At 52.5% G+C, this 27,550-nt stretch overlaps 1 protein-coding gene across 3 annotated transcripts in view; it reads right to left on the bottom strand.

Annotated features, from left to right (window-relative positions):
* Window positions 1–22,986, bottom strand: part of EBF4 (EBF family member 4) — a 58,791-nt gene extending 35,805 nt beyond the window's left edge. For 2 of the 3 annotated variants that reach the window (XM_036323114.1, XM_036323117.1), the window contains exons 1-6: window positions 22,107–22,243; window positions 11,438–11,594; window positions 11,157–11,220; window positions 10,930–10,985; window positions 9,279–9,352; window positions 8,200–8,268 (exon numbers count right to left, since the gene is read on the bottom strand). In XM_036323114.1, the coding sequence (XP_036179007.1) occupies window positions 8,200–8,268; window positions 9,279–9,352; window positions 10,930–10,985; window positions 11,157–11,220; window positions 11,438–11,594; window positions 22,107–22,243 (557 nt within the window). Of the gene's footprint in view, window positions 1–8,199; window positions 8,269–9,278; window positions 9,353–10,929; window positions 10,986–11,156; window positions 11,221–11,437; window positions 11,595–22,106; window positions 22,244–22,736 lie in introns of those variants that run through there. The other variant, XM_036323116.1, reaches the window with a different exon arrangement.
* Window positions 22,987–27,550: the final 4,564 nt, after the last annotated feature.

Here is a 27,550-nt window from a genome sequence, read left to right as displayed (position 1 = left end):
ATATCCATTATGAACATCGATGCAAAAATCTATGTAAAATGTTATTAAATCAAATCCAACAGAATATTAAAAGGTTAATATGCCATGACCAAGTGAAGTTTATATGGGAAATACAGGGTTGGCTTTAACATTGGAAAACCAATTGATGTAATTACTAATAAACTAAAAAAAAAGGTCATCTCAAAAGATGCAGAAAAAGCACGTGACAAATCTAACATGCATTCCTGATAAAAACTCTGAGTAACTAAATCGAGTAGGGAATTTCCTCAACCTGTTAAAAGGCATCTATGAAAAACACATAGCAACATACATGCAAACATACATACATGCATACACACATACATACATAATAGTGACACACTGAGTATTTCTGCCTAAGATCAGGAACAAGACAGATGTTTGTTCTCAGTGCTATTATTCAACATTGTACTGGAAGGCCTGGCTAGTACAACCCAGCAAGGAAAATGAATAAAAGACATCGCATTCCAGTGCCAGGTTTATACCCTAAACAAACTCTTGTACCTACTCACATTAGGAGAGACAAACAAGTCTGTGCATAGCAGCTTTGCCTATCATAGCAAAAATGAAATACAATGAACTACAGCTAAATATAGCAACAGAAAAATGTAGAAATATAATGCTGAATTTAAAAAAACATTTTAGAAGACTACTATATATAAAATAACAATTTTTATAAAGTTAAACATAAGCACAACTAAACAACATGCTTAATATTATATAATTTGTGATCATTTATTATTTTAAAGAGCAAGGTCATGATAAACACAAACCTCAATTTATTTATTACCTTTAGGAGGGGGCAGGCAGTGGTATGAGACGGGGAAGGAAGATGGTGGTGGCATCAATGCTATTTTTAATGTTCTAAGTTTAAGTTTGTCGGTAGGTTCCCAAATGTACATTGGCTATCATGCTTCCTAATTTTTATTTTGTTATATTTTCTTTACTCTGTATTATCTAGGTATAACTTATAATTTTTTTTCAAATGGATCAAGTATCTAATGTAAACAATGAAACTATAAAAGTACCGAAAGAAACTACAGGATAAATTTTTTAAAATGATCTTGGCATGATAAAGAACTTTCTAAATATGATGAAGATTCAAAGTACTTAAAAGGTTGAGGGACTGGGTAAATTTCACCATAAAAAAGTTAAAGGACAACAACCAACTGGAAAAAAAATTGGTGCAACTCATGGCAAAGGGCTAATTTCCTTAACACATATTCCTACAAATCAGTAACAAAAGCCAATCCGTTACCGAAAAATAAACAGAGGATATGCACTAACCGTTCACAGAAAAAGAACTACAAATGGACTTTAAGTACATGACAGTGTGCTCAACCTCAGAGTAAGAGCAGTGGAATTCACTGCGATATCACAGTTGACTTGTATGATGAAGAAAGGTGGGGAAAAATTATGGCAATCACTGCTTGTTGCAGTCATTGCTCAACCCTGAGATCACCTGCCTTTATTCCTTGAAGGTTTTATCCCTGGATCACTATATATGCTCTTGAACATTGGTCCTGTCATAATTCTTGGTTATTTCAGTATCAATATAGATATATCATCCCTCCAACACATTCTCTTCTCCACTCCTTGAGCATCCCTCCTGCAACAGCCGTCTCCAGCCTCCCGAGGTCACACAATACCAATAAAGGCAATCCCCCAATAGTCCTACCCACAGGCAGCCCACTCTCTAACCTCCCCCTAGAACCTCAACTCCAATAGTTCTCTGGCTCCATCAGAACCCATGTTCCACTTTTCCTGCCGTCTCTTCCCTCTCCCACAGTCCCCTCCTTAACCAGCCTAAATTTCTTGTTCCATTTTTGTAAACACCCCTTGCGTACACTTTCACTCTCTTGCCCTCTCATGTGCAGCTCTGCATGGCTGGAGAAAGGTCTCACTTTAGATTTATGACCACAAACCTCAGGTGGGTCCTTAGTGCTTCTTGGCAACCACACAACATTTCCATGGCCCATTCACTCCCCTGGACATAACTATGTTATGCCTTAATGTCTCCCTTTCCATCCTCATCCTCAACTGTTGACCTTGCTTCTTATTTTTCTGAGAAAACATAGCAATCAGAAGAGAATGCCTGCAAGCTCCCGCATTGTATATACCCGTTTACCCACTTCTGAGCCTCGGTTTTCCATCTTCACTGCTGTTTCCATGGATAACTGCGCTTTCAGCTAAAACCAGTCCTGTGCACAGGGCCCCCTGCCCTTTGCCAACTAAAGGGCATGGCTTTAGCAATTCTCTCTTCCGTCTCTTGTATCATCATTTCCCCCTTTCCTACTGAGTTTTTCTCATCAGCATATGAACAAGCCATATATTTCTTCTTGGCCTTACATTGTGCTCCAGCCAGCACCACGTTTCTTTGATCCCTTTACAGCAAAACTCAAAAGAATTCCTCTAGTCATTGTCTCTAATCTCTCTTCTCTCATTCATTTTTTTTAAAAAAGTGATTCTTTTATTTTTTATTTTTATTGCTTTCAGAGAGGAAGAAAGAGGGAGAGAGAGATAGAAACATCAATGATGAGATAGAACCATTGATCGGCTGCCTCCTGTACGCCCCCTGCTGGGGATAGAGCCCACAATCTGGGCGTGTGCTCTTGACCGGAATTGAACCTGGGACCCTTCAGACTGCAGGCCAACGCTCTATCCACTGAGCCAAACTGGCTAGGGCCTCCCATTCTTTCTTAAACCTACCCTGTCAGACTTCTGCTTCTCCACTCCATGGAAATCGCTGTTATTGATGTCACCAAAGTTCCCCACGTTGCTAAGTCCAGTGGTGAATCCTTAGTCTTTTTATCTTATCCACAGCAGCGTGTGATGAGTTGACCACTGTGTCCTTTCTGGAATATTTCCTTATCTAGGGTTCTGCACTCCCCTGACTTCCCTCTGACTACACTGGCTGCTCCTTCTCATTCTTCTTTGCTACTTCCACATCTCTATGACCTACAAACACTGTACCCAGGATTAAGTTCTGGAACCTGTTGTATTTTCTGTTAGCACTCATTCCCTTGAATGATTTAATTCATTCAAGTTTCTATCTCAAGGGATCTTTCCCTTAAGAGTTATACTCATGCCAAAACCGGTTTGGCTCAGTGGATAGAGCGTCAGCCTGCGGACTGAAAGGTCCCGGGTTCGATTCCGGTCAAGGGCATGTACCTGGGTTGCGGGCACTGCCCCAGTGGGGGATGTGCAGGAGGCAGCTGATCGATGTTTCTCTCTCATCGATGTTTCTAACTCTCTATCTCTCTCCCTTCCTCTCTGTGGAAAATCAATAAAATATATTAAAAAAAAAAAGAGTTATACTCAGGTGTTGTTGTTATTTTGTTTTAATATATTTTCATTGATTTCAGAGAGGAAAAGAGATAAAAAAAAAAATCAATGATGAGAGAGACTCATTGATCGGCTGCCTCCTGCATGCCCCACACTGGGGATTGAGCCCGAAATCTGGTCATGTGCCCTGACTAGGAACTGAACGTTACCTCCTGGTTCATAGGTCGACGCTCAACCAGTGAGCCAAGCTGGGTCGGGCCATACTCATGTTTTTAGCTGCTTTTCAACATTCCCATCTTAAACAGAACACATCCAAAACCAAACTCCCGATTTTCCTCCTCCCAAACCTGCTCCCCCTGAAATCTCCTCCTTCTTAGTAAACAAAAGTTCTTTCTAAGTTGTACACATCAGAAACCTTGGCGACACCACTGACTTCTCTCTGTAACTTTGTCTCTCATTTCATAACACACCTTGTCAGTTCTGCCTGTGAAATACATCCCGGATCTAACCACTTCTTACAACCTCTTCTAATAACATCCTTGGTCTTACCAGCCTCCATCATCTCTATCGGGAAAACTGAAATGGCTTCCAAAAGCATCTCCCTGCTTCCTCCCTCGCCTCCTACAGGTCATCTTCAACACAGGAGCTAGAGCGGCCTTGCTGAAATATAAACCAGGTCATATCACTCTTCTCAAAATCCCCCAATGGCTTCCACATCATTCAGAATAAAAGCCAAAGTCCTTACAAGGGCCTATACACATGGCCCACATGCAACCTACAAGGCCTTGCATGGACTTGCCTTCCTCCTGCCCCACCATTAACTCTCTGACTTCACCTCCTCCAGTCACCTGGGCCATCTTGCTGTTCCTTAAACACACCAGGTACACTCCTGCCAGGAGCATTCTCCGCCCCACCCCCAAGATTCATACATGGCTCATTCCCTTACTTTCTTTAGGTCTTGGCTCAAATGTCTTCTTTTCAGGGAAGCCTTCCTTCCATAATCTAAAACTTCAACACTCCCTTCCTGGGCACTCTCTGACCTCTCCTGGTGGCTCTTTTTCTCCTTAGCTGTTATCGCCACTTCACATGCTATGCGTTTTATCCACTCAGCTCATGTCTATCTCACCTATTAGATCGTAAGCCCATGAACACAAAGCTTTTTGTCTATTTTCATCACTGCTTAATCCACAGCTTATAGAAGACACTCTGGCACAGAGTAGATGTTAAAAAATTATTTGTTGCCCAGCTGGTGTGGCTCAGTGGTTGAGCATCAACCTATGAACCAGGAAGTCAGGGTTCGATTCCCAGTCAGGGCACACGCCTGGGTTGCAGGCTCGATCCCCAGTAGGGGGCGTGCAGGAGGCAGCTGATCAATGATTCTCTCTCATCATTGATGTATCTATCTCTCTCTGCCTCTCCCTTCCTCTCTGAAATCAATAAACATATATTTTAAAAAATTATTTGTTGAATGAATAAACAACATACATAATTGGCAAGAGTGTGGAGATCAGGCATTCTCAAAATTATTGGTATGAATGCCAATCGGTATCATCTCTACAGAGGGTAAACAGGCAACAACTATCAAAATTACAAATGCACCTATCCTTTGACCCAGCAATTCTACTTTTCGTAATTTACACTAATAAAAGACAAACATGCAAATTGACCGTATCTCCACTATGCCTCAAGCCACGCCCGCCAGCAAATCAGAGTGACTAGATGCAAATTAACCTAACCAAGATGGCGGCTGGCAGTCATGGAGCTGGAGCAAGCAGGAGGCTTGGTTGCCCCAATGATGGAGGAAGCCAAGCTTCCCACTTGCCACGGCCTGGCTCTGAGCTCCACTCAAAGCAACAAAGTTTCAATTATAGAAGATAAATAAACCTCAGATACCTGCTTTCAGCCGGCCGTGGCCATGGAGCTGGAGCGAGCAGGAGGCTTCCCTCCTGCCTGCCCTGGCCGGCTCTGAGCTCCTCTCAAGGCCACAAAGTTTCAATAATAGAAGGTAAATAAATCCCAGAATAAAAAAAAAAGGAGAGGCTGGGAGCTTCCCTCGCCAGGGGGCTTGGCCAGCCTGAAAACGGCCCTCATCCCTTCACCCAGACTGGCCAGGCACCCCAGTGGACCCCCCACCCTAAAGGGGGTGTGACCAGCTGCAAACAGCCATCAGCCCCTCACCCAGGCTGGCCAGGCACCCCAGTGGGGACCCTCACCCTGAAGGAGGTGTGACCAGCCTGCAAACACCCATCAGCCCCTCACCCAGGCTGGTCAGGCACCCCAGCGGGACCCCAACCCTGATCCGGGACACCCTTCAGGGCAAACCAGCTGGCCCCCACCCGTGCACCAGGTCTCTATCCTATATAATAAAAGGGTAATATGCAAACTGACCCTAACAGCAGAACAACTGGCAATGACTGGTCACTATGACACACACTGACCACCAGGGGACAGATGTTCAATGCAGGACTGCCCCCTGGTGGTCAGTGTGCTCCCACAGGGGGAGCTCTGCTCAGCCACAACTCAGGCTGATGGCTGCCAGTACAGTGGTGGTGGTGGGAGCCTCTCCACCTCCTCAGCAGCACTAAGGATATCCGACTGCAGCTTAGGCCTGCTCCCCACTGGCAAGTGGACATCCCCCAAGGGCTGCTGGGCTGCCAGAGGGATGTCTGACTGCCAGCTTGGGCCCGATCCCCCAGGGAGCAGGCCTAAGCCAGCAGGTGGGCATCCTCTGAGGGGTCCCAGACTGCAAGAGGGCATAGGCCAGGCTGAGGGACCCCCCCACCCCCGAGTCCATGAATTTTTGTGCACCGGGCCTCTAGTCTTACCTAATAATAGACAAACATGTAAATTGACCGTACCTTCGCTATGCTAACCAGCCAATTAGGAGAGTATGCAAATTAACCTAACAAAGATGGCGGTTAATTTGCATACATAGGTTCCAAGTGGTGGAGCGAAGCCTGACAGCCTGGGGGCCAGAGCAGTGCTGCCGGCCCCGGGGCCGTGAGGCTTCACTGCGCCGCCGGCTGGAGCCCGGCCAGAGTGAAGGCCTGGGTGCCGGGTGCCAGAGGAAAACTGGTGCCAGCAGCCAGGGGAAAGGAAGGCCTATTGCACGAATCTCTTCGTGCAACGGGCCTCTAGTATCTTTCATAAAATTCATACATGTGCAAAATGACACAAAGTAATTCACTGCAGCATATTTTATCCCTGAAAAAGAAAGAAAACAGCCAAAATAGAGACCATTTAAAGAAAATTTCAGTTTATCCATACAATAGAATATTTTACAGTAGCACAAAAAGAATGAAGAAACTTCTCGTGTGCTGATATAAGCTTCCAGGTAGGTACACTGCCATGTGCCCACTTTTTAGGAAGGTGCTGAAAGTACATTTAATTTGCCACCTTTTTATAAAAATAAAGGGAAAGGTGCAAAATAACATATATCTGTATTTTCTTGTGCATGCACAGACTATTTCGGGAAGGATACACAAGAACTGCTAACAGTGATTGCTTATTTGGAGGGCGATGGATGGATCAGAGGCAGAGGTAGGAGACTTTACTATAAATCCTTTTCAATTTGAAAATCTGTACCTTGTGAATGTTTTATCTATTAAAAGAACAAGGCAGGGTTTATGTTCCAATATGGAATAACTTTTTATTTTTTAAAAAAATACATTTTTATTGAGTTCAGACAGGAATGGAGAGGGAGAGAAAGATAGAAACATCAATGATGAGAGAATCATTGATCGGCTATCTCCTGCACGCCCCCTACTGGGGATCAAGCCTTCAACCCAGGCATGTGCCCTGACCGGGAATCGAACCCAGGACCCTTCAGTCCCCAGGTTAGGGCTGGAATGACTTTTAAGATATAAAAGGTGAGGCAAAAGTAGCTTCATATAGGAAATAATATAATAATTAATAAATAACGCAAGAATAAACTCTGTATCTCACGTACTCTAAAACTAATTTTGCCCCACCCTGTATATATGTTATAGTTCTTTTTAAAAAGGTAAAATACAAAAGAGTGTGTGTAGCATGGTATACATAGCAGTGGGGGCAGACTTACTTTTCATTATTTACTCTTTTGTAATACCTTTTTAATTTTTTACCTTATATATTACTTCCTATTCAAAAAAAATAATTTTTAAAAATCATGGTTGGAGAATAAATTAAAAAAAATTTTAAATATATTTTTATTGATTTCAGAGAGGAAGGAAAAGGGAGAAAGAGATAGAAACATCCATGATGAGAGAGAATCATGGATCGGCTGCCTCCTGCAAGTCCCTCACTGGGAATTGAGCAGACAACCTGGGCATGTGCCCTTGACCGGAATCGAACTTGGGACCTTTCAGTTCGCAGACCAACGCTCTATCCACTGAGCCAAACCGGCTAGGGCAAGAATAAATGCTTATATGCATCACCTTGGCAATCCTTGAAACCTGTCAAGTATTTCTCCAGTTTTCAAACGAAGGAAAGGGATATTCAGAGGAGTCAAGTCAAACAGTGCACAGGTGGCACCTGGACTGGAACCCAGCTTTCCCTGCCCTGCCCACTCCAGTCCCTTCATTCTCCCAGCCTCTCTCTGCTGCAAGTTCACATCCTACTCCACTCCCCACCCCCCAACCCACCTTCCCGCCACCTGCCCTCCCTCCCTTCCCCTTCCCAGGCTCCCTCAGGGAACACAGCTCCTAAGCCCAGCCCCAGAAAGTTTGCCACCTCGGTTTCCTTCAGGGGCCATGGCTGGCGGCTCCCTGGTGTCTGACAGTTTCTTTTTCTACTGAGAGCCACCAACATGGCGTGGAAGAGGGGGTGGCAGCTCCATCCCTCCCTGGAGCCACCACCACTCTGTGACTGAGCCCAGGCTGCCCAGGCCTTGCAGCTCCCGGCCTCCCCGAGCTGTACCTGTCAATAATGACGGGGTCTGAGGGTGTCTCATTCCGGTTGCCACAGCTCTTCCGGTCACAGCACCGGCTGATGGAAAGATGGAGAAGGAAGGAAGGAGAAAGGGAGTGAAGGAGAGGGAGATTACAGTGTGTGTGTGTGTGTGTGTGTGTGTGTGTGTGTGTGTGTGTGTCTGGAATCCTAGGGCCAGAGGGGCTCACTCCCAGGGACCTGGGAGAAAGGCAGTGAGGGTCCTGCCACAGGGACCTGGAGAGCCCAGCCCAGGGGATAAGGTTGGCAGGGAAACCTTGTCCCTAAGGTATGCTGCTGCTGGAGGACGCATACAGAGACAGCTCAGCTGGTAAGCAAGCAGCTCAGGAATCGTCACAGGGTGAACCTGCCCATGTAACCAGCCCCTGACAAGAAACACCACGTAGAGCTCAGTGCCCCAGAAGCCTCTGGAGCCCCCTCCTTGTCACGTCACTACTCTTCCCAGAGGCAGCCATCATCCCAAGCACATTTTTTTAAAATCTTTTTTTTTTCTAATTTAAGTTTTTTATCCAACCCGATTTTTGAACATTGTATTCTTTTTTCCGTGTATGAGGAACTGACGTTGTCCAACTGGCATCTCCTGGGGAGACCTTGCCTGGAAATGCCACGCCTTGTGGTGATGGGGAAGGGGAGCCATGTGCCTCCCACTCCCCACCTGCCCCACCCAGGAAGTGCCCCGGGTCAAGCAGGAGGCAGCAAAGTTTCCTCTCCTGCCCTGGAGGGAATCCAGGAGGCCCAGGCCCTGCCCCCACACCCCCAGAGAGCCCTCCCCAGAGCTTTATTAGTTAAGCTTCCCAGCAGCGGCTGGAGGCTTCTCTTACAAAAACACTTGGAGAAGCCACATAAACAGGCCAGGTTAATGGGGCCTCAAGGACCCTCTCCTCAGCCAGCACTGTGCCCAGGGGCCTCCCTCTTCCCTCATCGCCCCCGCCCCCCAGGCTTTCCCAGGGAGCAGCAAGGAGGGCGGTGGTGGCAGTGGCAGTGGGCAGGGCCTGGTGGGGGTCCTTGACAAAATCTCGGCCAAGGGTCAAGTGAGGCCCCCTTCTCACCTGCACATGATCTCGTGGGTGAGCAGCACGCGGCACATCTCCGGGTTTTTGTCCTGCCCCTCATAGATGATGGCCTGGGGGAGGGAGGAAGGGCACAGGCTCAAGTGGCTGTAGGCTGCTCTTATGCCCCCGTGCAGGGGAGGGATGGGCCCTGCCCCCCGGAACACCATACCCTCCAAGCCACTCTGCGGGGGGCCTAGGGGTGAGAGCAGGAACTGGGAGCCTGGCTCCCCAAACCAGGATTACCACCAGGACAGGCAACAGTGTGGCACGAACTCTGTAGATCCTGTTTGTCCACAGGCACCTCTTTCCAGGCCCAGCTCTGCTTGGCCCCAAGGACCAAGGCCAGGCTGGGATGGGGGAAGACACGCTTATCCCCACACTTCCCATGGCCCTAGTGGACCTCTGCTTCTGCTCACAAACATTGTCCTCTAGGCTTTCCTAGCTGGTTAATCAGGCTCCCCCTCTCCCATCCTTACCACCTCCCCAGCCCAGGCCAGGCCTCCCCCTTGGACTATTGGGTCAGTTTCCTCACTGTCCCCCCCCACCCCCCCGGCGCGCCCCCCCCCCACCGGCCACTTCCACCCTCTGCCCTGAAGCAAGGAGTAAGCTTCCTAAACTGCAAATCTAGTTTCCCACTTTATAACCCCTGAGCCTCCCAGCCATCTCCCACTTGTGGGGTCCTTCTTTCTCTCGACTCCCCCACAACCGCTTCCACACTTACCCCCACACAATCCCTCTTTGTCACTACCTGCCTGGTCTGCCCCCCCCATGACGGCAACCACAGAGTTTCCAGAAAGAAACCATCTCTCCCTCTGTCCTGGGATTGGCTAGGCACTGCTGGAAAGCCCAAGTGTCCACTGGCATTCAGGGCCACTGATGGGCCCATGTGAGCTCAGCTCCCTGTTGACGTGCACTCGCAACTTCTCTGCAAGACTTGCAGCTCTGCCTCAGCAAGAGCCCATCAGGGCTCCTTCAGGGATCAGTCTTCCTGAGCCCCTGAGCCTCCTTCCCGTGACCTTCCACATCAGCAGGTGCTGAGGGTCTGCAGTAGGAGCTCTGGGCCCCACCTCATCCCCTTTCCTGGCCCAGTGCACCCACCCCTCAGTTGCAGTTAGTGTTGGCTGCTAGGAGGCTGGCTCTCATACATAGGCGCTGCCTTGCCTGAAAATGTCTGGAAGGTTACAGGCTCCCCTTGGGAGTGTTCCCCAGCCAATTACCGACTCATACAGGATACAGAATCCTGGCCTCCTTGCCTCAGGGGGGACGACTCTGTTGTCATTCCTTCTCCAGGGCTCCCTGGGGATCAGGCTGAGGTTGGACTGCAGCTGAGACCCCATCCATGCTGAGCATCCCCTGCCCTGTTCTGCTTCCCTCCCTCTCTTCTCCTGAGAGCCCCTGGCTGCCTCCCCAATAAACCTTGTACAGCTGAACCCCTCTGTCTAGGCTGGGCTTCCAGGGAACATGACCTAGGATGAGATCTTTGTACAAATATTGCCTTTTTCTAGACTAGAGGGCAAGGACCACACAGACTGGGGTAAGCACTGAGGGAGCCAGACCATTGGGGAGGTGGGGACAGGGATGCGGATGCTCACTCACACCCCCAGAGATGGGGGTCCGAGAAGGCCAGAGCATCCCTGGGCTGGCTCACCTGCTTGGACATGGAGTCAATGAGACGCACATAGAGGTCCTGCTCTGTCCGAAGTCCTGAGGGTGGAAAGGTGGAGAGGGCTTGCTGTATGGGGAGCACCGTGGCCTCTGATGACTGGAGCACACTCCACACTCTCCCCACCTGGAGGCAGGGGCCCCCTCAGCCCTGCACCGGGGTATTTTGTGTCGTGGGGCTTTGGCACCCAGTGTGCAGTGGGCTTCACTCACCATTGTTATACACCAGCCGGAGGCGGTAATGGATCCCGTTGTTCGTCTTTTCAGCCCCAGGTTCCTACAGGGCCGAGATGGGGAGGATGCTCCCAGGGATTCCCCCACCCAGCCCCCCTCTCTACGCCCACCTTCTTCCCTCCCTTCCATCCATTCACACCACCTCCCTTCTCTACTTCTCCACTCTATCCATTCATCTGCCCCGGTGGGAGGGGATCCCTGAAGCCCTCCTGCCCCTCCCCCACCGTGCTCCGTCCCCGCGGAGCCCACGAGCCTCTCACTCTGTCCTTTTCCACGAAGTCAATGAAGGCCGTGCGCTCCACCTCCACGGGCTGCCCCTGCCTGTCATACATGGCCAGCACGAAGTGGAAGAAGTTGGATTTCCTGAGGTTGGAGGGGGGCTGCTTCTCAAAATGTGCTCGTGCCAGGCCCACGCCACTGTGGGAAGAGAGGAGCAGGAAGCCACCGGAAGTGCTCTCAGAGGGGACCCCATCGCCTCTGGCCAGGTAGTGGGGCTGGCCAGGATTTGGCTCTGACTTGTCAAGACTCTGGGCAAGGAATAAATTGGATGGGCCCGTTCTGCGCTTGTCAGGATCATTGCAGTTCCAGGCAGGAGCCTCTTAGCCCCGACGTCACTCAGCCTGCTCTCTTGGGAACAGGCAGTGGCAGCAAAGGTGTCCCAGCCAGGCTCCCTCCCAGGCTTTTCCTTGGGCCCCACATTTTTTAAAAAAAATATATTTTATTGATTTTTTACAGAGAGGAGGAGGGACAGAGTTAGAAACACTGATGAGAGAGAAACATCGATCAGCTGCCTCCTACACACTCCCCACTGGGGATGTGCCCGCAACCAAGGTACATGCCCTTGACCGGAATCGAACCTGGGACCCTTCAGTCCGCAGGCCGACGCTCTATCCGCTGAGCCAAACCGGTTAGGGCAGGGCCCCACATTTTGAAAGGCTGATCTCCAAAACCAAATGCATGAACAACCCATGTTACTGACCAGAGGCTCCTGAGATCGCCCTTGAGGGCTTCAAGGGGCAGTTAGGAGGTTCTGGAACAAATAGCCCACTGTAACCCAGTCCATGGCTGTGCACATGAGCTTGTGGCATTGCCGGGGAGATGATATCCATCGGACCCTCAGAGACGTCAAACTGGCTCAGGGCCATTAGTCTGCCCAGCCTGGATCTGGGCTTTGGCTGAAGGCAGGGGCCGCCTCTCCAGGTGTGGAGGGACCTGCCTCCCTGCTTTGGGAAAGACAGCCCCTGGCTCCCTGGGCAGGAGGATCTTTTGGTCTGGCCTTGCCAAGGGCTTTCTCCTGGGTCGCCAGAAACTATTTTCAGAAGCAAGGCCAGGTGAGAGCAAGAGGAGAAGGACCCCTTTCACCAGGTATTTCCCGAACTCCAACGATGTACCAAGCACTGAACATATGGCACTGAGTGGGGCCGGAGTTAAATGCCTGGAAGAGGAGGGAAGACAGAGAGCTGTAACCCAAGACAAAGTGGTAGGTGCCTTGCAAAAGATGTTACTATATTAAAAACTATAGAAGCAAAGGAAGAAGAAAATGAATTCTTTCTGTGAGAGATGAAAGATTTATGGAGATGGTGGCCTTTATCCGGTCCTTGAGGGATGAATAAGAGCTCAACAGGTCTTCTCCTCGCGGACCCTTGGGTCTTCTCCACAAAAGAGCAGAACAGACAGCATAAGAAATGGCAGTAGGTGTGAGCGTTAGTGTCACTGGGCTACAGATTTCAAAGTGAAGGGAGGAGACAAAAGGCTATATTGAAAGGGCTAGACTAGGCAGGGACACAAAACACAGAGTTTAGACTTCCTTTTCTGCGTCAAGGTATTCCAAAGTATATTCCTTAGATCTCTTGTAGCTCCAGATCCTTCCTTTACAAAAGGGCACTATGGCCACAACTGCTGGGAAATGGGACTCCATAGCATACATTTGTGTATGGGGAGCCTGGGACACCCTCCAGGAAGGGACCCCACTTGGCCTGGCTCAAGCTGGTGCTCCTGGTGTGTGGTAGCCAGCCTCAAAGATGGTTTCCCAGGATCCTCACCTCCTGGTATTCATGCCCTGGGTAGTCCCCTCACATACTGTACCAGGACTGGTCTGTGTGGCTGATGTATTATAGCACTAGTGGTAGCATATGAGTTCCAATGTTGGGTGATAAGAGACACTGTGGCTTCTGCCTTGTTCTAGCTGGCTGGCATGTGGGGAGGACATTCAAGCAGCCCTATGGAGGGTCCACGTGGAGAAGACCCAAGGCCGCCTGTCGACAGCCAGCACTCACTTGAGTGACACCTTGGAAGGAGATCCACCAGCCCCAGTCAAGCCTTCAGATGATGGCAGCCCAGGCTGTCACCTTGACTGCAGCCTCATAAGAGACCCTGAGCCATGGCTTATCTATAATAATAAAAATGTAATATGTTAATTAGACTGGATGATCTTCCAGAGGAAGCTGGGGCTGTGAGGGAAACCCGGGTCCTGGGTGCCAGAGGGAAGCGGTGCTGGCAGCCGGGGGAAGGAAGGCCTACTCTTGCACAAATTTCGTGCATTGGGCCTCTAGTAGTTAATAATACTGTGTGGTAATAGATGTTAACTAGACTTACTGTGGTGATCATTTTGAAATAAATAAATACAAATATTGAATCATGTTGTACACCTGAAACTAATATAATTTTATGTGTCAATTACATCTCAATTTAAAAAGTAATTTACTTGCTTATACAAAAAAGAAAGAATCCCTGAGCCAGAGCCACCCACCTATGCTGTTCCCTGATGCCTGACTCTCAGAAACTGTGTGAGATAATGTATTTATTGTCTTATGTTGCTGAGTTTTGGAGCATTTTTTTTTATGTGGCATATGGCCATCAGAAGAGTTTGAAGCCAGGCAGGGCTTAGAACAGTGGTTCTCAACCTGTGGGTCGTGACCCCTTTGGCGGTTGAACGACCCTTTCACAGGGGTCGCCCAAGACTATCCTGCATATCAGATATTTACATTACGACTCATAACAGTAGCAACATTACAGTTATGAAGTAGCAACGAAAATAATTTTATGGCTGGGTCACAACACGAGGAACTGTATTTAAAGGGCCAGAAGGTTGAGAACCACTGGCTTAGAAGATGCTGTAGGCAGGTGGACAGGGTGGTGGGAAAGTGAGAGGCTGCAGCAGGGATAGAGGAGGATGGAGTGGTGGGACTGCCTTGAGAGCCGTTTAGACCAGAGTCCCACCACGGACATGCCAACGCCTGCCATATTCATCACTACTTAAGATTTTTCTTCACATAATTTAAGGGGACTCTTTCCCGCTCCCCACATGGGAGTCTGTGCTGTGAGATTCCTTCTCCTTCCCCACGTGGGAGTCTGTACTTGTTCTTCAATAAATTTCCACCTTTGCTCTAAAAAAATAAAATAAAATAAATGTATTCAGCTTCCTGTGAAGCCATAATATCTGAGCTGTCATGGGCTTGAGAGTTGAGAGGCTTGTCATGTTTTTACTCCTAGAGTACACCCCATAAACAATAAAATGAAAATTGTTCCTCCTCTTGAAAGCCTGCCTGGGAGCCCCAGTGGTCCATGTGACATGTTGGTTCCAGAGGCAGAAGTGATGGGTCTTGTTTGTCCAGATCAGGATGAGGAGGAGGAGGGGGACTACTAACAGCTTTTCCACACCAAAGGTTTTTCTACACAAATTCCTTTCTCTAAGGACATCCTTCTCCCTTAATCCCTCATCCTTCCTCCTCCCTCTCCCCTCTCCCCCCTCAGGCTACAGTCCTTTGAAGTCCTGGCCTTGACCCTCCAAATTCCCTCCAGAGGGCTTTGATCACAGCAGGTCCCTGATTACTGTTGATGAATATGTTAATGAGGCAGCAACCCTGGCTCCTCCCTCCAGTCCCCAGGACCACTTTGGGGGAGAAAAGCTCCCAGGGACAGGTTCCAGGACCACCTGGGATGAGAGAAGGCCAGAAGGGGGTGAGCTTATGAAACCATCCCAGATCACTTGGCCCTTGATTCTGTCATCTCGCCCAGGAAAGACACTGGAAAGCTTTCAGATAGCAGGGAGTGAAGATACAGAGGAAAGCAAAAAAGGTCTTAAGAGAGGAAGGGTGGATGCTGGGCAATAATACGATCCCCTAGACCACTCAACACACCCTCTACACAGACACCCTTGTACTTCCCAGGCCAAGAGTAAACCAATGATGCTGGTCTCTCCCACCCATCCCTCTTGGCAGATATCAGGCAGTCCTGAGTCCTGCCTACCTGCTGGCTCCTGCAGCCTCCTCAGAACCAGACCTGGGAAATCTGGCCTAAGCCCCAAGCCAAGCTCCCTTCACAGGATCCACCCTCCCCACAGGAGGGGATTCTTGGAGAAAGAGGTCAGGTACCCTTGCCTGGGGTCTGTGACACTGGTGCTGCCAGCTGGGGAGTACGGAGGGGCTACCCTGTCTCATAGGCCACACAGGGGTCGGGCTCAGTCCCACTTCCCCTGAGACAGCCCAGCATTATCCTCTCTCCCCCACCTTGTTTAGTGGGTCTGAGGCACAATCCTCCCCCTGGCCTCACCCACCCATGCAAAACAATGGGGCCGAGGTGGCTAGTGCAGAGCTGAGACAGGAGCACTATCCTGCACAGAACAATGTGACAGCCGCAGCCCCTGCAGGCCAGGAGACTGCAGATTGGGCAAGCCCCCTGCTGGGCACACCCAGGCCTGCTTCTGGTCTGTGACTGTCTCCAGTTTACCCCGTTCAAACCCAGCCCGGTATGTGAGAAGATCAAGGTGAGATAGAAAAGGTTTTGCTTTAAAGACATTCTAGTATTCCTATGAACTGAGAGACAGAAGGACAAAGGATCAGCACATCAGTGAGAGCACCAGAGGCTGGTCTGGAGTAGGCCTTTCTTCTCCTGGTCCCCCAGGCACCTCCACTCCCACCCCCAGCATGCAGTGGGTGGCCAACCAACATCCCTGAATGGAATTGTAAGCCCCAAAGGAGAGGGTTATGAGAGAGGGAGGAGAGAATTTTGCTTTTCTCCCATTGGGAATAGCGAAGCTCTTGAAGTGAGAAAACAAACCACAATTAAAGAACAGAAAGAAACTCAAAGAGAGCCAGGGGATGCGGAGAGGTCTGCGAGCCCTGCTGCGCGTGGCCTGGATGTAGATGTGTGGGATACAGGTGGGAGGTGGGCCCACTCACTGTTCTCACTAGCTTAGAAGCAGACAGATGTGGATGAAGGCCAACGTCTCTGATTCTGTGGTCTCCAAAGTGGGGTTGCCCAAGTTCAGAGTGTGGGGGAGAAACTGCGAGAATGTTTATGGATATGACTCCTTTATCTCAAAGAAGGGAGACTGGAGGAGAGCCTCTGGAGTCTGGAGAGGCAAGTGTTTTATTTGGGTTTGCCCAGAAGCAGAACCCTCAGATGCAAAGCTTATGTGGGAGAGGAGTCGGGAAACATCGATGGAGGTGGGGAGTGAGAGAGGAAAGGAAGGGCGGTTTATAAAGGGCGCATTATTGAAAAGTTGCTACTGTGGGCAACCGCACCGGGGGCTCTGGAAACAGCCGAGAGCACGTGCTTTGGAGTTCTTGCGCCAGAAGGCTGGAAGGAACGGGGGTATTTACCCTCTGACTCCAGCCAGCCATTGGTTGAGGGCTTCTGGAATACTTTGCAGGTACTTCTGGCCTGATGTGCAAGTGGGCAGAGCAGGCCCTGGGAGCCTAAATAAGTGGTAGGAATCAGATACTGGCAGGGGAAGCAGACCCTTTACAAGGCTCCGAGAGGACATGGGGGGGGTGCCAACTGCCAGGGTGTAATGGAAGTCATGAGGCCGATAGGCACAAGAACTGCCTCACCTGGCACCTTTGTGGTTGGGGCCTATAATTCAGAAACAGCTCATTCACTTAGCATCATCAGTGCACAAAGCCTGCCACACAAGTGGCCTTTCAGACACCGTAAATGAAGCTGAGTGATGAAAACAGCCACATTAACTACTTTTTGTAAGACTCCAAAACGAATTATACATCTCACTTTCTTAAAAATACTAGTATTGTTTTCAACAAAATGTTCAAAACACTTTCCTACCAGCTCCGGAGGGTGCTGAGGTGGTGGGCCATTTGCCTCTGTACCAAAGAACCAGGATATGGGAGGAGAAAGTAGTCACTTTCATATTTCCACCAGAGCCTACTCACACCCTTCCCATCTTCTGTTCTGAAACAGCCCCAAAGTTAAAGGCAACTGTGACCAAAAAAAAAAAAAAAAAAAAAAAAAAAAAAGCTTTGGTTTGCACAGCTAGTTTTTGGTGGGAGGACACCTGCCTTGTAGCAAACATGGTGTGTGCATGGGCTTCCTGAGCACTGTGCTGGGAGTCCAAGTTCAAGGACAACCTGGCCTTCACAGTCTGGGCCATTCAGGTGCCCTGTGCTCCAGAGAACAGAGGGGTGATATGGGGACATACTAGGGGCTGCCAAGTTGTCTGGCTATTATTGCTAGGGCCACCCAGTGGTCCCAGGGCCACCCAGCGGTGCCTGGAGGTGCTCCTTTGTGAGGCTGAGCAGGATGCCCCAGAGTCCTTCTCACAGAAGCTGCTGGACTTTGCCATGACTGGGTAGTACAGACAACACCTCCCTCACCTTCTCTGCTCTGTTCTCAGGCCACTAGTGGTTCCTCACATCCTTGACTACATGGTTATTACAAACACTAGCAATTTAAAACAAGCATCTCAAACCACAGAGGACAAGTGGCTGACGCTGGAGCTTTGGCTTCCCTCCAGAGGCACCCTCAGGCGTCTTCCTGCTCCTGCCCAGACCAAATCCTCCCTCTTCCCCTCCTTGACAACCCAAGGTTCTGACAGTGCCTCGGCTATGGGTTTGATCCCTCTTGGAGTCTGGGATGCTGGGGAAGTGGGGACAAGCCCTGAGGTCATCAGAAATGAGGGGAGGCTGTTTTATGACCATCCTCCCGCTGAAGGTGGAAGGAGCAAAAAATGTACGTCTACTACATCTGAACCCTTGTTTCAGATTCCCCTGAAGTCTCTGCTAAATCCTGCTCGTCCCTTCCCTACCCTGGCATGGTTCCCTAAGTGCCCCCCTTCCTTTCCTCAGCATCCTCACTTCCTCCAAGCATCCCACTGGCCCCCATTCTCCCTGCAGGCATCCCCAGGGCCCCTGGGACTGCTGGTAACCATCAAGCTAGGCCTGGCATTCCTGGCCCTAACCAAGATCTACTGGCCTAGTCCTGCCCAACCCGACATGCCCAGAGCCTGGCTGTGCCGCAGACCAGGGAAGATAAAAGCAGAAGCTCGCTGGTGTGCACCCACCTCGGCCACGTGGGCAGAGGAAGACCTAGTGGCTAGAGGCAGCTGGTCAGAAGCCATGTCCACAGCTGCCTGCCAGAAGGAGAGGAGGCTTTGGGGGCTGCTTCATATCCCCTGCCCCCACCGCCCCAGCAGCGGCTCTGATCACCTGCCCCAGGAAATTGTCTCAGCCACCGAGGTCCCTAAACAAGAAGGAAAAAGACTGGCCACCCTGCTTCTCTCTGCCCACTCCCTCACCACCCACCCACAGGCCTGTCTGCCAGGTCCCAGGCTGAGGAGCGGCTATTAATTATTAAAGCAAACAAAAGCATTTCCTAGCAGGGAGGCTAGCCTGCAGCTGCTTACAGGAAAGGCAGCCCCAGCTGGCTTGCCTCTTAGGGCCCTGCAAGTGCGATGGAACCAGCTCGAGGGGAGGCTAGCCGGGTCCTCCACGGGTCCCAGGCTGGGCATCACATCGGAAAGACAGGACAGCTGCTTCTGTGCCGAGCACTCTAACAAGAGGATGTGGGTCTGAAGGGGAGTCGGGGAAGCTGGGATATGGGTCTCAGAGCTAAAGTCCTATTGGCCCAGAGAGGGGACAGTCATGGCAATGGCCAGGGTCCTGTGCAAAGCTCTCCACTTGGAAGACCCTGCCAGTCTCTGCACCAGGCTTCCCTGCCCTTCAATGTTGCCTCCAGTGTGAGGATATGCAGCCCCTCTTTCTCCCCACCCCTCTTTTGCTGAGAACTTCCTTCCTGTTGGCAGATCCTCCCTACTGTCCTTAGGGTCTGGGGCTTCTCCTTCTCTAGCTTCTGTGAACCTTGGTTTTGCAAGCTGGAGAGCGGCTGCTGCCCCAGTACCTGGTTCCTGGGGTCAGGTAGATCCGGGAGACCACCAGAGTGGAGAGGGTAGCCCAACAGAAAGGAGTCTGGGAACCTTCCAACATGCACTCCTGTCTCCTTCAGCAGATGCTCTCTGCCCCCCTACTGACTGCTCGAGCCTGTCCTCATGCTGTGGACACAAGACGAACAAGCCACCCTCCTTGCTCTGAAGGAACAGGCTAGCAGGCAAGGAAGCTCGGGAGTCAGGGCACAGCTGACTGTGGCCTTAGGCAGCACTGACAACCATTCCCTTGGGTTGGCTGGGAGGGCACAGAGAGAGAGAAGGTACTGGGTAAGACTATTCGGTGGGCAGGTGGGTGCTAGGAACAGGGGAACTATTTCAAGAGCCATTGTTGAGTGACAAGTATCATACAAAGGCTGCAAGGAAACTTGGGATCAGACTGTGATGGGCCTTGAATGCTGAATCTCTGGGAGGAAGGGGGTGTCACTGAAGTTTTTAACTGAAGAGGGACAGGAGCAGAGAAGAGTTCTTTGGAAATATCGCTTTGGTCCCCAGTGCATGGCAGATGGTTTGGGGGAGTGGTGAGAGGCTGAGGTTGGACAGTAGGAAACCAGGGTAGGTTAACCATCAGCCAGAGAGGAAAGTGGTGGAGGGCATGACATCATTACAAATTGTCCATAGGCACTGAGATTAGGAGTAGGACACAGAGGGAACTTCCAGAAGCCCTGACAACCAGGTGACTGTGGGGCAAAGGAGAGCATCAAAGACAGCTAAGCAGCCTTGGGGTGGGGGTGGGGGGTGCTCCTGGGCAAGTTTCTCAGAGATGAGAGGGAGAGGAACCAGGCAGAGGTTGAAGAGGGAGGTGGGGACAGGAAAAGAAGTTTTGTTGTTGCTGTTTTAGGATGGGAAGAGCTGAGCACAAGACCAGCTGAGGATTGAGATACAAACAGGAGGGAGGCTGGGCTACTTCCGGGAAGAATGAGGAGAAAGGCTTAGCCTGTTCTCTGGAAGGAGGTGATCCAGAGTCACTCAAATGTGGAGGGGGGGTGGGGTGGGGGGGAGCCCTCTCAGGCTGTGTCCCAAGACAAGTCTCTGGAATTGGAGGCATGCAGCCCAGGCCTGAAGAAATGCCACTTTTCAAATTGGGGAAGGCTTCTGAGTCCAGCAATGTGGCCCTGGGAACTCAAATCTGACCCCCAAGCACCAGTCAAGGCCCCCATGTGAAGACAACACTACAGATGGCCTAATCCACTGGCAGAGCCTCACCCCACACTTCCTGCACCCACAGAAGCTATAGGGGCACTTGCCTCCTTCACATCTGCTTCCCCCTCATCCAACCTGCTGCCTGAGGCTGGGACACAGGAGAGGGTCAGAGAGAAAGGGGAACCTTAAACCCCAGAGGCCCCATTGGAGCTCCCTATCCACGGCTATAAGGAGCTTTCACCACACAGCCAGAGGTGGAGAGAAACATGGGGCGATGTTAAGAGATTGATTATGTCACGTTAAATAAAAAAGCCAGAACCAACAGAAAAACAACGGGATACAAAATTGTACGCATAGCACAGGGGAAAAAACATGGTAATGAGAAGAAAGATGGGAAGAAAGTGTTGACAGTAGTTGTATTAGAGAGGTGGGGTTTTGTGTCCTATTTTCCAATTTTCTGGAATATAATCATATCATGAGTGAATTAATGCAGAGGCAAGACCTTTCTCTTCTCGAAGAGATGAACTCCAGAGAGAATCCCCCCAGTGGCCCCTCCTGACAGTCATAAAAGGACGTGCAGAATCGCCGGTTCAGTCTGAGCATGAAACAAGGTGTGCTAAGGGGTAAGGCTGGGGTTGGACTCTGAGTGGTGTCCCCTGGACAGGGCAGGAGATGTGAATATATGGCCTGGGTGCCAGGCAATCCCCTATGAGAATCCCTTCAGGCTGCTGTACAGGCAGCTGCTCAAGACTCTGGGAAACACAGCTTTCACATGTCCCAGCTGTCTGCAGAGGCAGCACCTCTCCATGCTACCCCCTCCCCTGAGCCCCCCATGCACACAACTAGAGATAGAAGAAGCTGGGGGCCCTAGTGTTGTGGGGGCAAGTCAACACATCTTTAAAAACTTCCTTTCCAAATCCAGGAGTCCATCCCCCACCCAGCCTCCCTGCCCAGACTCCGCAAAGGAGTCAGAGGAGATGGGTGTGGGTGCGGGCTTCCCAGGGACACCCAGCCTCCTGCAGGACCCACCAGAAAAACACCTTGAGAAGAGGCGGGACCTGAGCGGCCCTGCCCCATTCCCAGCCCCAATCACTCTAGCTAGCAAAGCGGGCTGCCCGCCTCATCTTTCCCATTCTTCAGCCCCCTGCCGCTTCTCCAGTACAGCACACCCATCCTCCCACTGAGGGGCGTGGGAAAGCAGAAAGGGGGCTGGGTTTGAGCCCCGGAATTGGACCTGCAGAGCCACTGGGACTGCCCAGGGAGCCGGGGGTGGCCGTTCCTACAAGGCTGGTGGCTGTGGGGCTAGGCTCAGGACGGCGGGCAGGCGGGATACCTTTTCCTTAGAGCCACGGGTGGCCGGGCCCACCTGCAATAGTCAGAAGTCAGAGCCGGGACAGCCTGGAGTGGAGGCAGAAGCCCCGCCCCGGCCTGCCCGCCCCACATCCTCAGGAGAGAGCACTGACGCTCGGGGCAGGGTGGGCGGGAGAGCTTGCGGGGGCTGTCCAGAGTTAGGGCTCCCTCCAGCCCGCGCCCTAGCAGCTCTGCAAGCTGCGCGAAGGCGGCGCGGAGCCGTCCAACCCCAGAGCGCTGGGTCGCTTCCGAGCGCTTACCTCTGCGCCGCGGTGCTGGCGTCCAGGATGCCTGCGCCCTGCATCCAGGAGCGCACCGAACCCAGGCCTGCGGGCAGGAGCGGCTCTTCCTTCAGGTTCAGCCCGCCGCGGGGCAGAGCGTCCTGCGCAGGGAACATCAGGGCGCGCGGTGGGTGGGCGCCCCCGGCACGGGGGATCCGCGCCCCCTGAGGCTGCGGGCGTCTCAGCTCCCAGGGACCCGACGGCACCGACGCCTCTAAGAGGGCAGCGCAGCGCGCAGTCCCGGCGGCTCCGTGCGCACTAGCCTCTGGGGCGCTCCCTCGGAGAAAGCGGGTCCGCGAGCGCCAGCGCTGTCCCCACCCCTCCCGGGGCGCGGGGCGGGGAGATGGAGGGATTCCCCCGCGGCCTGAGCGCCGGCGGGCGGACTGTGAGCGGGGTGGGGAGGGCGGGAGCGCAGCCCGCACCCGGTCCGCGCGGAGGCGCCCCAGAGGCGCGCTCTGGCGGCTGCCCAGGGCCGCGGTCGTCGGAGGGGGGGCCCGAGCGCCCTAGGAGCTGCCTCCGGCGAGGAGGGGGCGCGGGGCTGCCCGCCCTTTTCCCCTCGCCGCCCCCACCTCCCGCCCGCCCGTGGCGCCGGCGCGGGGTGCTGATTACCATCCGGGAGGCGGAGGCTGCGGGCGCGGAGCTCGGCGGCGGCGGTGGAGGCGACAGCGGCGGCAGGGGAGGCAGGAGCAGCAGCAACCGCGCGTCCCGGGGAAAGGCAGGGGCAGCGCCGGGCCAGCAGACGCCGCCGCCGCCCGCGCCCCGCTTGCCCCGGCGCCCCGGCCCTGCCGCAGCCCCGGGCGGCAGCACCTGGAGCAGCAGCAGCAGCAGCCCGGCCGACTCCCCCCGGGGCCCGGTTCCCGCGCCGCCCCGCCGCGGCCGCCGCCGCCCGCCGCTCCCCAGGGCCTGGCCGCGGGCCCGGGCCATCCCGCCGCCGCCGCCGCTCCCGGGGGAGCGGGAGCCGAAGGGAGGGAGCGCGCGCGGGAGGAGGGATGGCGGGAGCAGGCGGGCCCAGGGGACGAGGGGCCGGGGGAGGCGGGGGCGGGGCGGCGCGGCTGGCCGAGGGGCGGCCGGGGACGTGACATCATCGGGGGAGGAGCGGCCGGGCCCGGGCCGCCGCGGCGGGGCGGACCCTGGCGAGTCAGTCTCCGGGGCTGGGGGCTGCGGCCTGGCCGAGGCAGCGGGAAGGACCGGAGGGACCTGCGGGGCCAGGGAGGCCCCGGCCGTGAGCAGACGGGGCTGTGCGGCGGGGGAGCCTGCCACGCTGCGCTCGGAAACCGCCGCCACCTCCGGGTCGCCCCAGGACGGTCCTCGGGCTCCGCAGCCTCATCTGCCTCCCCAAGTACCCGTCGCTCTTCACGCCGTCGCCCTGGTCCTGTACGTGCTGCTCTTGTTGACGCCTCCAAGCTTTTACTCTTGAAGGTCTTTGCTCCAGGCGGTCCCCCGAGCATTTCTCTGATGAACCTGACCCCGGCTTAACCTCAGCCCAGGGCTCAAACCTCTGTCTCTTAGACTGGGGCGCCCAGCGGAGTCCCTGCACCCCCACCCCCAATCCCTGTCATCCCCAGTCCTTGTTGCCCAAACTTAAAGCATTGTCCTACCAACTTGTGCCTTTCCAAAACTCTTGCTTGTTTATTATTGCAAGTTGGAGACTTAGGGCTTGGAGTTAGGACTCGGAGTCTTTCTCTTTAGCCAGAGAATCTTCCCTCTCAGATTTCATTCTTTTATGAGTTCCTGGCACGGACATCATCTTACCCTTGCCCCCGGGGTAGAGCCCTCTCTCCAGTTCTGTCCTGGTGTGTCTTGCCAGGTTTTGCACAAACCCAGAATGAGCCCAGCACTTTCCTGCAGAACAGCACGGGGGTGGCCTGCTCTGCCCTCTGTGTCACCCTCAGACACCCCCAGAATATCACTTTCCTGCCCCAACTGACTCCCACCCTCTTTTTGAGGGGCCTCCTGTGTATGTAGTTAGTGGTCTGCCCCACATGGACCCAGATGAAGGACCCCAGGGACGCTGCTGGGCCTCCTCCCACCCCAGAGGTTCCCCCACCTCCTGCCGTCCTTTTTACCATCGTTCCCTTTCCCAGTCCCCCCTCTCCATCACCCGCAGGGCCTGTCGCTCCCTCCCAGACTAACCAAGGTCTCAGCTTTTACCACAGGTGAGATTATCAAAGGAAGGTCTCTTCTTAAGGTGAATTCTTATGCCAATCTCTCCCCCTCCTTACCCGGCTCTCTAAGTCCTCGCTCCTCCCAGTGTGTTCCCTGGACCAGCAGCATTGGCATCACAGGGGAGCTAGTTAGAAATGTAGAATCTTGGCCCTGCCCAGGCCCTGCTGAATCAGAACTGCCTTTTAACAAGATCCCGGGAGATTTGTAGACACGTTACATTTGAGCAGCATTGCTCTCCAGAAACCACCCAAAGCTGTTGCATACATGCTCCACCTTCAAACCTGCCTCTGGCTTTTACATCTCTAGCAGACACCCTACCTCATACTTTACGGAGAGGAGGTAGGAATCTTGACAGGATCCTGCTGTCTCTCAGCTGTGCATCCTTTTCAACCTTTCTCAGTGTTTTCATCCATTCTCTCCTCCCTTGTACCTTGGAGAAGCAGGCACCAGGGACCTCTTTGCTCAGTCTCATCTTTTGCATCTCCTGATGCTGCTCCATATGATCTGCTTGGGTTTTGATCCTCCTTCTTTCCTCTGCGCAGAACTCCCCGCTCTTAAGAGAATCTTCCCCTTGTCCCGCCTCTTCCTCCAACTTGTGCCCCTCCTGTTTCTGAGAAAGTCCATAGACTCACTCCCCAGAACGACGCCTTCCTTGCCAGTCTGGCCTGCACTGCTGCTGTTTGCTCTTCTCTGGCCTCAGGCCCCTGACCCCCCATTCCCCCCCGCCCCCCCCCCCCACACACCTGGTGACCTGAGCACTCTGTCTCTCCTCTTACCCCTCTGAGTGCCTCAGCCCCTCTGCGCCTTGCTCCCTTCTCTCTTTCTCAGAGAGCGTTTGCTCTTCCACAGTCTCAGAGGCCATCTGTGGGGAAAAGCTCTAGTGTGGGCCTCCATCTTGCTTCTGTCAGCCCTGGACATCCGCTGGTGAGGACAGGGTTGGGGAGGAGGGGAGCCACTGCCTCCACTGAGGGTCCCTGTCATGATAGCTCTGCCCCTGGGCCGGGCCAGCTTCATCTCCACATGCCCAGGCCACATTGCCCATGGCACCCCCTCCCAATGCCCAGCAAGCTTGGGGCCACGCATTCATTTCTGATATTTTCCTCACCCTGCCCCCAGACATCTCTATCAGATCTTAAAGATTCTCCCTCCAGGTCCTTCTCCCTACCCGAGGGCCCACAGTGCATATCTTTAACAATTAAACTTATTTGTCCTCCCCTGCTCTGCACCCTGACTTGGAAGAGAGATTTACCCCAGTCTGATGACAACCTCCTTAGCTCTCTGCCTGCCCCCAGCTGTCTATCCCACAACCACCCTCCATCTTCCTGCCACAATTTTTAAAAAAGCATGCCATCACTTGCTTAGGAACTTCCAAGATTTTCTCCTGACTCCCCAAGGAGACATTTAGGGACTCAGTTAGGGACACTCAAGGCCCTTTGACGCCTGATCCAAATGTCTCTTGCCAGCCTTCCTTCCTTCCATCCCCTTGCTGTGCGAGTTTCTTATGTGCCTGATGCAGAAATCACAGTTTCTCAAACACGGTCCCACACTCTCAGCTCCACCCCTTTATGCTGGCTGTCCCCTCTGCCTGCAGTGCCCTCACTTTTGCAACACCTTCCTTCTCTGGGAGGCAACAGGGTCCACCTTCCTTTTCATAACGGTTGCAGATCTTCATGGTTCTAGAAAGACTCTTTCCAGGGTACATTTGGGAGATAGGGTCTCAGTATTACTGGGGCCAGAAAGGGAGGTCAGTCAACTCAGGACAGTGGTGCTGAGCTAAGGCCAGTCTGGATGGGCTCCTGACTTATATGGATTTCTATTCTATTCTAACCACGTGGATTAGAAAGAAACCAACTAGGATGGCGTTTGAGGCTTCTCAGGGCCTGCAGCCCCACAGAAGGGCTTAGAACCACTCAACCAAGGGATAAGGCCCCTGGGTGCCAGCTGGGCTCGGCAGGTGGAAGGCCAGGGAGCAAAATGTGGGTCAACCTTTAAGGTCAAAGGTCATCATCTTTTCTTTAGATTCAGCAAGTCTGTTTCTCGGACCTCTATGTGTGTTTTTATTTTGCATTACTTATCTTAGTTCCTTTGGCAAATTTCTCCTCTCAAACTGCGGCAGCTTCTCCATGAAGAAGGGATTTTGGGCCCTAGCCGGTTTGGCTCAGTGGATAGAGTGTCAGCCTGTGGACTGAAGGGTCCCAGATTCAATTCTGGTCAAGGGTACATGCCTGGATTGCAGGCTCAATCCCCAGTAGGGGGTGTGCAGGAGGCAGCCAATCAATGATTCTCTCTCCTCATTGATGTTTCTCTCTCTCCCTCTCCCTTCCTCTAAAAGCAATAAAAAAAAAAATCTTTTAAACAAGAAATATGTTCTTTAAAAAAGAAAAAAAAAGAAAAAAGACATCTGATGGGGATGGAAGGCTGGCAAGAGACATTTGGATCAGGCGTCAAAGGGCCTTGAGTGTCCCTAACTGAGTCCCTAAATGTCTCCTTGGGGAGTCAGGAGAAAATCTTGGAAGTTCCTAAGCAAGTGATGGCATGCTTTTTTTAAAAATTGTGGCAGGAAGATGGAGGGTGGTTGTGGGATAGACAGTTGGGGGCAGGCAGAGAGCTAAGGAGGTTGTCATCAGACTGGGGTAAATCTCTCTTCCAAGTCAGGGTGCAGAGCAGGGGAGGACAAATAAGTTTAATTGTTAAAAATATGCACTGTGGGCCCTCGGGTAGGGAGAAGGACCTGGAGGGAGAATCTTTAAGATCTGATAGAGATGTCTGGGGGCAGGGTGAGGAAAATATCAGAAATGAATGCGTGGCCCCAAGCTTGCTGGGCATTGGGAGGGGGTGCCATGGGGCCTGCTGTAGTTGTGGTTACAGAGAGCTGGAGGGCTGGTGGTGACAGGTGGAGGAGGCTGGGTCCAAGTCCACAGAGAATGCCCGACCTCTCTGGCCCAGGCAGAGGCTCACCCCAGACCACCAGCCCAGAGCTCTGACCTCATCTTTCCCTGTCATGGACATTCGTGCTCACAACCATGGGAAAGGCTCTTGTTATGTGCCTAGTGCTAGAGAATAAGCAAAGACTAAAACACAGGCTCTGCCCTATGGACACCACAGTATGGTGGTGGTGGTGGTGGTGGGGGGGGAGGGGGGCGGGGCCACTTATACCACTCAGGGTCGCTAGAGTGACCTGGGCTGTTAAAATGCACAGGCGAGCACGGGACCAGTGCAGGAGGACCTGGGCACAGGGGGTCTTGGGCAGGAGGACA

This window comes from Myotis myotis, unplaced genomic scaffold (genome assembly GCF_014108235.1).
Source record: "Myotis myotis isolate mMyoMyo1 unplaced genomic scaffold, mMyoMyo1.p scaffold_m19_p_9, whole genome shotgun sequence".
In the NCBI taxonomy this organism is placed as follows: domain Eukaryota; kingdom Metazoa; phylum Chordata; class Mammalia; order Chiroptera; family Vespertilionidae; genus Myotis; species Myotis myotis.
This window is presented reverse-complemented; position numbering and strand designations above follow the sequence as displayed.